Below are 12,019 nucleotides of genomic sequence, written 5' to 3' on the forward strand. Positions count from 1 at the left end.
CGCTACCATATAGATTCAGGAAATGTTTGTGATAAACCACAGCTTCCCTTTCTTACAGGTTACATTTCGCAACTTTATATAATGCAAGCCATAATGAAACCACTTTTAAGGAAATAAGCGTTTAGGACCACTTAATTGTTGTTCTTCTATCGTATGCAGCACATAGTTGTGGGTTACATCATTTGCTGGGGGTGCTGCATCAGCAGCACCCCCTGCAAGTTAGAGCAAAAATTTTGAATTTGCTTCGGGTGCCGGCGATAGCTTGCCTCCTTTTCACGAAGGACAGTGTGGGATCTTAACGTGTACTGACTAATGTCTGCAGGCGGGACACCCATTTAACATCCATCCATCCGAGGTGCGGTACACACACACATCGATGAATCACCTTGGTCCTGAAACACCGGGATGACAGTTAATAGCTGGGTTGAGATTCGAACCCAGGCCAGACAGCCCCTACTTAATTGTCGGACTTGAACTCGTCTTGCTGGGACTTGATCCCTCCGTTTCATCGATTTATTTTGTGTTTCTGGAACTATTGACGCCATCGCTGTGATTTTAATTGAGTACAGGATAACATTTGTGGAATCAAAGAAAACGCATTTCATGGCATTCCGTTGGGAGAAAGTACTCATCTCCATGTAAAGTAGAAATAACTAGTCATCTCAACTTTCCTCCCTTGGTCAATAAGGGGATACGTCTTTATTCCTGCGTGCTCGCAAGCTTCTTTGCACAAGTCTTTCAGAAACAATTAGAAGGGCACTCGGTAGAGCGCATACCTCCGTCAGGCTGATTAGTTTACGTTTTGTATTTCAATGATGGGCCGGATCTGGATTTGGACCTGAACTAAATGTCACCTGACAAACTCATCCACCAAGTTTCGTCCGAATCCGTCCAAAATTTTTTGAAACATCGTGCTATATATTTTGTTGTCGGCCCAATCTCTCAAGGATGAAGAATCATTCGAAAAATCGAAAAAATTATGGAATCCATATCTTCCCCAAAATTGAACCAATTGGTGCTTGTCACACACGCAACATGTCCGAGTTTTGTCCGAATCCCTCCACAACTTTTTGAGACATCGTGCTCACAGACAGCCAGCCAGGGGGTGAAAACGACTTCTGCTCACCTTCGGTGGCGCAGGTGATGAAACGTCCGGCGTATCTTATATACTCGTACACAGACAGTGTATCTCACCGTCACCAACGATGTCATCCTCCACAGGAATATTTTAAAATTCCCAGTTACAGTCACTAATGACATCATCGCCCATGGGGATCATTAAAATGATACATCTCGGTAATTTGGGAGATTAATTAATAGCTCGTGATGCGTAACGCTCAACCTAATTAACTTACAAATTAGCAGCAGCAAACAAAATACATAACACATTATGTTGCGGTGCACCCTTGAAAAGGAAACACAGTATTCAGCGAGCGCTGCCCGAATGGCCGTCGTCCGACACCTCGATGGATTGGCCCTGCGTAAATACGTGCCGTGAAGTTGGTCGCACGATAGCGTGGAGGTCGGGGCACGAGTGCATTACTCCTTCTAATTTCGAGAAAAGCACCGACTTGGAATTCGTTTGTGAGCACGTATCATCATCATGCATTGTATGAAGCGCACAACTGCTTCGTCAACAAGATAAAGGGAAACAAAAACTGATGGATCAGCACAGCTGGTATTATACACGAGAGCAACTAACAGAGCCTTTTGTTTCATTTAAACTTGACATACCAGAAGAGTGATGAAAAAATATAAACTTGGCTATCATATCAGACAGAAGTGAAAGAAAGTGCTGATACAAGGTAAAACGGAGATACGCGATGAAGGCCAGAGAGCTAAAAACTGCCAAAGCGGGATTTTGTGTTCCAGGAACTAAAATGTGAGATGCACTAAAAACTGAGGATTCAAAGGCAGCAGGTGCACAGGGTCACGGACTGGCAACATACTAATACCGTACTCCCTCTACCACGCAGTCCCATTATCTGGCTTCTTGCTTGGCCGTTCCACTCATCCTTGCAGTGCATTTAATATCCACGGCGTTGAAACGTAATTTAAACGACCTCGGTCCGATTCTTCGTAAAATGTAATCCTTTAAAACGTTCTCTTCTTACTCCTCTTTCGTACGCAGCACACGGCTGCGGGGTAGCATCATTGGCTGGGGGGGGGGGGAAGGGGGCTGTGCTGCTGATGCAATGCCCTCTGTAGGTGAGAGCAGGAATTTGGAATTTGTCCAGGGTGCTGGTGATAGCTTGACTACTCTTAATGAAGGACACTGTGGAATCTTTAACATCTGCTAACTAATGCTGGCAGACGGGACGCTCATTTATCGTCCCTCCTGAGGGGACGGCGCACACTTTGATTAATAACCTTGGATGTGAAACACCTTGATGACAGTTCATAGCTGGGTTGGGATTCAAACCCAGGCTAGACAGCTTCGAGGTGAGCGTGTGCACCTCAAAGCCATCCTGTCAGCCCTGTGGACGTTTTGAGGAGAGATATCTGTGCTCATTCGTGTAATAATATAAAGGTTTTGTTGGTTTTCATCAAATTATCATCCTGAAAATCAATTTTCACCATTTACCAGGCTCTGGAGATGTAAATTGTCTTTGTACGTTTTCTAAAGGTTACGGAAGTACTTGACTCACACCTTTTGTCAGCAATTGAAGGTTTTGATGCTTTTGCTAAAAATAAATGGGGATCGAGAGCAATATTGGGAATGGAACGACAACTCTAATACTGTGCTGGGATGAAACGATAGCTGTGTGCTCAGGGCCTGAAGCTGTGAGACAAAGTTTAAATGATTCCGGAATTTTACCAAACTAAAACTACCATCCTGGTGCTGCACAGGAAGAGTTTCATTTTGAGGTCGGCTCATCTTTCACAGGGATGCTCGGCCAGCCGTACCATCTGTGGATGGTAAAGTGCGCTCGCTCTCACTCTCTCATTGTACCTGAAAAGAATAAGCAATCGGGTGCCTGTATCCTGGCCTAACTAGAAATTCCTGCCTGAATGCTCCAAGGAAATAGAAGGAATTTGAATATGTGAGGAGGAAGTTGGCCCATCATGCTACACCCCATCAATTCAAGCTCGTTTTACCCATTCTGTCTCCTTCAGACATTCCTCCGAGCTTAAGTTTAGCTAGCCACAGAATCAATCTCGTCACTCTACACCGAACGCAACAGCAGAGATGTCCTTCCTCAGAAGTGGTGACCCAAACTGGACACAGTATTCCAGATGAGGTCTCACTGTATTCCAATACGGAGGTAACATTACCTCGCATCTGATATATAATTTAATCCACAAATGAATACAATTTAAAACCCTATTAGCTTTACCTATACCTGTCTGCCACTGTCCCTCACCTTCACTGCCACCTGCCCGAACCTCACTCTCACCACCCCTTCCCCACAACCTGCACTCGCCCCAACCTCACAACTGCTTTCACTCTCCCCACCGTTACTATTGCCTGTCATCGCCCCACTATCACCATTACCTGCACCCGCCTCACTATTTACACTACCTGCCCTCACGAATTGCCTGTCCTCACCCCACTCTCACTGCTGCTTGTCTTGGCTGTAAAGTCACCACCGCATTCCCGCTCCTCACCCAAACCACTGCCTCCACTCATCCCAGCTTGCCCTCACTCCACCATTACCACTGCCGGTACTCATCCGACCATCACCACTCCCTGTAATCACCTTCTCCACACTTACGCACTCCGACCTTCACCACACCCTCATCACTGCCTGTACTAAGCGCCCCACCTTCACCACTGCCAACCTCCTCTACAGACTCCCTCCGCAAACGTCACCAACTTTTATCGATAAATTGTTCACACACTGTAATCTCCAGTAAAGTAGAAAATCTTAAGGCCAAATCGTGCCATTTCTACACACATTCCAACTCAAAAGACGACAATGTACCTCCACCATCCTCGATACTGCCCACAATCAAACATTTACCACCCCGGTTGTAACCTTTCCTCAATTCTCCTTGTTCCCTCCTTGACTGCATCGGCTCGTTTACCAACCATATTTTATCTACCTTTCTTTACCTGCACTGCTCACTGACAAATCCAGACCAGCCACTCATATGATTAGGCCTTAGCTTAGACCATTGGCTTCTAAATCAATACAATTACCTGCTAATCCTCTACGGACACGACTGCATCCCAAAGTATTAACGAATTCACGACACCTTAAAATCACGATAGCAAATGCAAATCCTCCCTCCATGCCCCCAACAAAACAACACTTACCTGTTTCTCCCATTAATACCTGGGCCATACTGCATCACTGGCATAGCCACACCCGAGAAACTGCATTACTTACATCCAAATAACACACACACACAGCTGGGTCAACCCGAGCTGGTGTTAATTCAACGGACAAACAGGAGCTTGAACTCAAGACCCAAGGATCTTAAGCCAAGCACCTTAACCGTTAAGCCAACACCAAGCCAATATGGAGATAATAACGAAGCACACGCACACCCTGGCCATCAACTCCATGACTCATTATAAGGTAGAAGATAATGAACTGCTCCTCTCCAATCACAGGTAAGCGGCCTTTTTGTATTCCACTGCCAATTTGGCCTTGTCCCTGCCGCTGCTCAGCCACTCACAAGCCATTCATAAGCAAATCTGTCAACCTTACATCTCCATATCTATCTATCTATCTATCTATCTATCTATCTATCTATCTATCTATCTATCTATCTATCTATATCTCTTTCTCTCTCTGTGTCTCTCTCTCTCTGTGTCTCTCTATGTCTCTCTCTCTCTGTGTCTCTCTCTCTCTCTGTGTGTCTCTCTCTCTCTCTCTCTCTCTCTCTCTCTCTCTCTCTCTCTCTCTCTCTCTCTCTCTCTCTCTCTCTCTCTCTCTCGTTCTTCTTTCTCCTTGCTGCAACAGCCTCGCTCTATCCATCTAATAATGCTCTTCTGTCGAATTTTTAGCAGCGTCTCGCACAGCGAACGCTGCTCTAAGAGAGCTCGGCGTTGTTGTTGTTGTTGTTGTTCTTCTTCTTGTTGTTCTTCTTCTTGTGAAGACAAAATAAAAATATTAGGACTCGGCTCTTTTATATACAGTATCCGGATCTCCTTAAATACTAAGCACATGTACACATCCTCACATAGACGGTGCCTTTTGAGAGCATCTATCATGAACTTTTAAATATATTCGGACATTTACTTTAAAGTTTCGAAAAGTTCACGTTACTATTTAAAGATTATTCCATTTAATATATTGTAATTTCGTAAATACATTATTTATTTCGTAAATACGTAAATACACTATGACGGGTCTCGCTATTGGCTTAATCAAGGCACGTGACGAAATATCGGAAGTTGTTTTTTTTTTTAATTTTAGCTGACAAAACCTTTAGGACGCTGCTCTTGGACACATTTGTCCTTGTTCAAGATCACAAGCTTACCATAATCTGTCATTCCTCGTTTCTACCCGCAATCGCCTCTTTCTCTTGGCATCCTTGTTTCTTTTCCGCAAATCTCATGTCTACCTGTTCCCACCACTCCGATGTCGGTATGTCATTGTTTCATGTTCTCCACAAATATAGTTCTTCATGTACGCTGATATTTATATGAAAGACTGGCCAGGAAGAAAACACTTGGAGCACCATCGACTGCCTTCGCTTACAAGTCAGAAATATTTTGTGTTCTTACAAGGGAAGTGAAAGAACAAAGTGCACTTAATCAAGGTATCCAGTGTGAAGGTGGTTGTGGAAGAGAGTAATTGAACAAAAGGACAAGGACAACACCAGCCAACGCACATCTCGGGTGATCCAAGGATCCAAGCCTTTTCCTTGGAGCGCAATGTCACCAAGCTTCCCTGGTGCTCGATGCGGTCTTCCTTTTCCTCACTCATGCTTCGCTTTGGGATGACAGACATCGGTGAGGACACGCTCGGCAACAACTGACGCTTGTCATCCGGATGGGAGAGTCGCTCCATGCTGCTATACACCTTGGGAGGGCCCAATGTTAGAGAATAACACTCAGCATCCCCAAAAAATATTTAATTGCAACAAGAGAAGTTTAAATGCCTTACATTAATTTGTTTACTGTTAATTGTGCAACAAAATCTAGGAACAATAAGGTAAGTGTGTGTGTGTGTGTGTGTGTGTGTGTGTGTGTGTGTGTGTGTGTGTGTGTGTGTGTGTGTGCGTGCGTGCGTGCAGGGGTGATGAGGTGGGAATGGAAGGAGCAGGATGAAGGAATGAGAAGCAAAAATAAGAGAACTGTGGAGGTTTTCCTTTCAACCTTAAAGCGTGGTGAGCATGAAGAGAAATGCCGTATATCCATAAGATCTTCATCATTGGTGTCATCCTCAGAATCAAGGTGGCTGAACCGATCAGATCGGGCTGATGGGAAAAGAAAAGCAATTCGGTAATTTGCCATTCAAAACTAGTCAAGTCTTTGCCCACGTCAAGTCTTTGCTTACTCTAATTTTTACCTAAAACCTCAAGAACATTTGACCTCAATACCTAATTTGCACATATATGTATCATGGTACATGTAAGCCTGGTGTTGGCTCAGTGGTTAGGGTGGCGGCTTGGGATCTTAGGGTCCTGAGTTCAAGCCTCGTCGGCCGCTGAATTAATACACCAGGGGGTTGACTCAGCCTGTCATCCTTCCGAGGTCGGTGAAATGAGTACCAGTTCCAGTGTGTGTACTGGAAGAGGGGCACAGCATCAGCGACACAGTTGCACTTCAAGAAATGATAGCTACCCCGGCAGATAAGCTGCCATACGACCACCACCATGGTACATGTGCTTAGTTTAGCTCAAATGCCATAGCAAACTGTATCACATTAAGAGGTGTTTTAAATGTGACCTCTGACCATTGACCTTTAAGGAACAACTATATCCATCATGGCTGGATGCACTGACGGTGGTTTAACAGATAATTGTAAAGCAATATTGATTTAAATCCCTTCAGCTGTTATCAAGTATCACATTTTTACTTGACATGACCTCCGACCTTTTACCTCTTGATGCCGAAATCTAATCCGTTCATATTAGCATTGTAATATATATATATATATATATATATATATATATATATATATATATATATATATATATATATATATATATATATATATATATATATATATATATATATATATATATGTTTATATTTATACCAAGTTTGGTCAAAATCCCATCACTAGTTCACAAGTCAGCGTGGAAACATTTTTTTACCCAAAGTAACCTCTGACCTTTTGACCCCATAATCGAATCAGTTCATCTTTACGTCATTATACATCCTTGTACCAAGTTTCACTTCGATCCCTTCAGGCATTCTTAAGTTATTATATATATATTTGAAAAAGATTGGAAGATCGGGGCGGTTGGGATTACACATTTTTAAAGAAGAAGGTGCGTCCAATCAAAAGTAAAAACTCGATCGACTCCGCTAATTTGAGCAAAAACAGCGAGAGCAGACCCGGTCTCAGGGCAACGTTTCGCCGGCTTCACAGCCGGCTTCATCGGGCACAACAGACCCCAGGCTTCGCCACGTGTCCGGTTTTTATTTCGACACCACCGCTCATTTCCGGTCACGTGCTAGTGCTCGAGGTCAAATGGAGGAGTGCTTTTTATTTTATTTTGCAAAAGCAAAAACAAACGTCAAATCACATCATTGAAAGGGTGCTCCGCTCTTTTTTGTTTTTATTTACACGTGATCTGGTGTTGTACGTGTGTGCGTGCTTGTTGTTGTTTTTGTGTTTCCGGAGCACGAACACGGCTGGCTTCGTGTCTGGGTTGGGCGTGATGACGTGTTGGTTGTGTGAGTGTTGAAGTTCTCGTTGCGTGTTGTGCACGTGTGGATGTGGTGTTTGGGATTGCGTGTTTGTTGCTCACCTTATCCAACCATTTGCACCATCCAGTTTTCACCATTTGTATTAGAGGTGTGTATTGTGTGGGTATGTCCACCATCTCCCCAGTTGGACCATCCTCCCAGCTCTTCACGTGCCACGCCTCCAAAATCAACCTGTGTCGTTTGTTAGGTGTAGTGTCTCGGACACTGGTCCCATCAAAGTCAAATTTATGGCCAGATTGCCAGCAATGACGTGCTATGGCTGACTTGGTCACCTTTCCAAGCCCAATTGCTCTATCATGTTCATCTCGTCGTTGTTTCAAATTCCTTCCAGTTACACCAATGTAGAATTGATCACAGTCTTTGCACGATGAATGGTAAACTACTCCAGATTTATCACCAGTCGGTAGTGGGTCCTTTAGTTTTGAGATGACATTACGGATGGTGCGTGGAGGCTTGTAGGCTATTTCCCAATGTCCTCTATTCCTCTAAGTTTCCCGACATTTTGTCCCTCCACCCTGCTGTTGGTGAATTCCTCGACCCACCTCCCCTGACTCCTCCGCCCCCCCAACTTTCCATATGTTCTTTTCTTTCCGTTACATCCTAGTCCGTTCTGTGTTCTCGTTCCTCCACGAGCCTCGACTCGGTCTAGTAGCTCTCCGTCTTCATATTTTCGTGTATGGGAACCATTCTACCCCCACCAGTAGGGTGGGTAAACAGCTAGCAAAAATATATTTGAATCAGTAGGTCACATTGCATGAATAGATGCTATGGTAGTCGTATTTATTCCACCTGTCCTAACATCCCCCATTGTAACCAAGACAGGCCGACGGGGAACAGATGCCGTGGACATGCACCCACAGGGCAGGCAGATGCTGTGCACATCTGCTCGGGATGCAAGCACTTTGGACGGACACGGAACTCGCCTCCATATTCGCCATGATGATTACAGGAGTAAGGACGTGTTAATTAATTCATTAATACGAATTCCCTTATGAGGAACTTCAATGAAGGAAGAGGCCATTGGGCCTATCAAAGCCTGAGCAACGGTTGCCAACCTATGGTTCTTTGTCCGTGCTCCATCCTTTTTAAACGCTGAGTGTTAAGCAAGGTAGCAGCACGTACCATTTTTAAAGTCTTTGGCATGACTGGGCCAGGGTTCGAACCGCCGACCTCATAGACCGTCGCGGTTGCTCTAACCGTTTCAGCATCGAGTCAGGTTAATACACACAGCGTTCCACACCTTCATACAAGAGCAGCTAGATATGTTACATGCAAGTTGCCTGGACTCCAAACTCAACATTAAGTGGCAAAGGATAAAGTTCCTCATATGGATGTTTGAACAGAACAGACTGCCGATTTCATGGAATAAAAAGGATGTTGATGCAGGCACATTGTGCTGGCCTGGTCACCTGGTGTGCATGAACAACTCACAGATGGTTAAAAGGGGCACTCCACTATCAGCTGAAGCATGAAGCAGGTTCGTATGATGGTTCGTAAAAGCTGCGCAAAAATATCCTGAAACGGAACATCGCTGCATGTGAGACTGATAAAGGAAGACGCAGCCTCGGACAGAGAAACCTTGGAGGTTAAGCTAGTGTGCTGCTACATATGTGTCTGAGGAAACTCGCTTAAGCATCGTTTGCCAGGTTCACAAACAGTGGAAGGCGAGGCAATGTCTGTCATTGTCACACGTCTGTCTGCTACATACGCCACCGTCTTTATGGCTCACATATTTCTCTGTCTGTCTCTGTCTCTGTCTCTGTCTCTGTCTCTGTGTGTCTGTGTCTCTGTGTGTCTGTGTGTCTCTGTCTGTGTCTCTGTCTGTGTCTCTGTCTGTGTCTCTGTCTGTGTCTCTGTCTGTGTCTGTGTCTCTGTCTGTGTCTCTGTCTGTGTCTCTGTCTGTGTCTCTGTCTGTGTCTCTGTCTGTGTCTCTGTCTGTGTCTCTGTCTGTGTCTCTGTCTGTGTCTCTGTCTGTGTCTCTGTCTGTGTCTGTGTCTCTGTCTGTGTCTGTGTCTCTGTCTGTGTCTCTGTCTGTGTCTCTGTCTGTGTCTCTGTCTGTGTCTCTGTCTGTGTCTGTGTCTCTGTCTGTGTCTCTGTCTGTGTCTCTGTCTGTGTCTCTGTCTGTGTCTCTGTCTGTGTCTCTGTCTGTGTCTGTGTCTCTCTCTCTCTGTGTGTGTCTCTCTGTCTCTCTCTCTGTCTCTCTCTCTGTCTCTCTCTCTCTGTCTCTCTCTCGTGCTCTCTCTCTCTCTCTCTCTCTCTCTCTCTCTCTCTCTCTCTCTCTCTCTCTCTCGTGCTCTCTCTCTCTCTCTCTCTCTCTCTCTCTCTCTCTCTCTCTCTCTCTCTCTCTCTCTCTCTCTCTCTCTCGTGCTCTCTCTCGTGCTCTCTCTCTCTCTCTCTCTCTCTCTCTCTCTCTCTCTCTCTCTCTCTCTCTCTCTCTCTCTCTCTCTCTCTCTCTCTCTCTCTCTCTCTCTCTCTCTCTCGTGCTCTCTCTCTCTCTCTCTCTCTCTCTCTCTCTCTCTCTCTCTCTCTCTCTCAGTTGCTGAAGATTCATTCAATGATAAAATGTTGGAAACACGCTCATCATGGAATTGGAACCTGGGATCTGTCAGCATTATAAGCTATGTGCCCAGAAGCCAAAGCTTTGCAGGTCAACCCAAGTTCTTGCAATTCGATGTCCTTGTCGTTGCAATATTAATTTCCTCTTATTCGTGTAAAAATACACTTATGTGGCCTAATGGGGTTTTCCTACATGCGATAATACGTACGAGCTCATCCATGAGCCTCAGAGCACTCCAAAAAGGAAATGACGTGCTTTCCTCAATCACGTTTCCTTTGTCACAACCTAACGGAGTCATCCTTCGTTTAATTAGAAGTGGATATGGAATTAACCGCAAAGCCCCCAAACCGATACCAGGTCAAGGCCCACCTAATAGCAAACTCATCTTGTTTTGCAAGGGTTCATGTTGCTTCTCAAGTATACATGGAGGACGATACGTAACATGAAAAACGTTCAATTCCGACATCATCCATTTGCACTGGGGGTTCGGGCCGAAAGCCGCTTGACCGTGACCACAAAGACTCACTGTCAAAGTAGCTTGTATCTTCCTCAGACTCCAGCTGTGGAACAAACTCTGCTTTGTGACGCAGGAGGCCATCCCAGTCCAAATTCTGAAAGAACTGGTGTTGCTTGACCTCTGCCGCACCACCTGCAGTCACCAACAAAAATATGCCATTTTGACCCAAGTATCTCGAATCTTTCGTGACCGCAATTAAACGACAATTTCATCATTGCAGTCAATGCAGTAGCCGGTCCGCATATGTGAAGCATCGTCACAGATTGAATTTCAAAGCTTGAAAAAGACAAGAACGTTCGATAAGCAAATGATTGTAATTCGAAGAACGCCTTTCAGCGGTGTTTATTGCGCGCGGTGACGTACTCGTCCCCAGGCGCTCTAAAGGGTTCCGCTCTAACAGTCCGGTGATGAGATCCTGCGCATCCGATGGGAGTGCCTCCTCGCCCTCTGGCCACGACACCTGATCTGTGGGTACGGTGGGCAAATGGCAAACAGTGATGTGAGAATTTTAAAGTGTGCATGTGATTGGTGTCACTGCGATGGCCATGAACAACCATTCCCTCACCGCTGATAACTTGGCCAAAGAGTTCCTCTGGAGTGTCCCCAAAGAAAGGGACACAGCCCACTAAAAACTCGTACAGGATGACTCCCATGGCCCACCAGTCCACGGGTTTTCCGTATCCCTGCCTCAGAATGACTTCCGGCGCAATGTATTCCGGCGTACCACAAACCTGCAGGAATAGACCGTGAACAAGCAGGCTTGGTCTCGCACTGTGTGTTTATCGTTATAAAATAAAATAATTGAATACAGAGGCAAATACTGTGTTTACATTTACATTTTGTCACATTAAAGTAAAGGAGTGAAAGAGGGGGGAAGGGGGGGGAAACCTGTTTATCGAGGAATTCTCGTGCATCCTTCTCAATGTGCTCTTCGTAGAGATTTGTGGTGAGGCTCATCAGTCCAATCTTTGAGAGGCCAAAGTCAGTGAGCTTCACATGGCCCAAAGAAGTGATAAGAAGGCTGTGGAAATGTAATGGTGGACATAGACAAGCGGGAGAGATAGATTAAAAAGTGAAGTAGCTCGTATTGCAGTATCTGCACTCTGTG

The 12,019-nt window shown here is 45.1% G+C and overlaps 1 protein-coding gene across 26 annotated transcripts in view; it reads right to left on the bottom strand.

Moving 5' to 3' along the window:
• LOC147025441 (microtubule-associated serine/threonine-protein kinase 3-like) overlaps positions 1–12,019 on the bottom strand; it is a 397,627-nt gene that overhangs the window by 72,085 nt on the left and 313,523 nt on the right. For all 26 annotated transcript variants that reach the window (XM_085886419.1, XM_085886418.1, XM_085886417.1 and 23 more), the window contains 6 exons: positions 11,800–11,932; positions 11,477–11,642; positions 11,275–11,376; positions 10,921–11,043; positions 6,275–6,375; positions 5,788–5,978 (listed from right to left, as the gene is read on the bottom strand). In XM_085886419.1, the coding sequence (XP_085742545.1) occupies positions 5,788–5,978; positions 6,275–6,375; positions 10,921–11,043; positions 11,275–11,376; positions 11,477–11,642; positions 11,800–11,932 (816 nt within the window). The remainder of the gene's footprint in view (positions 1–5,787; positions 5,979–6,274; positions 6,376–10,920; positions 11,044–11,274; positions 11,377–11,476; positions 11,643–11,799; positions 11,933–12,019) is intronic.

This window comes from Eptatretus burgeri, chromosome 6 (genome assembly GCF_056783735.1).
Source record: "Eptatretus burgeri isolate ZD-2024b chromosome 6, Ebu_testis_v1, whole genome shotgun sequence".
Taxonomy (NCBI): domain Eukaryota; kingdom Metazoa; phylum Chordata; class Myxini; order Myxiniformes; family Myxinidae; genus Eptatretus; species Eptatretus burgeri.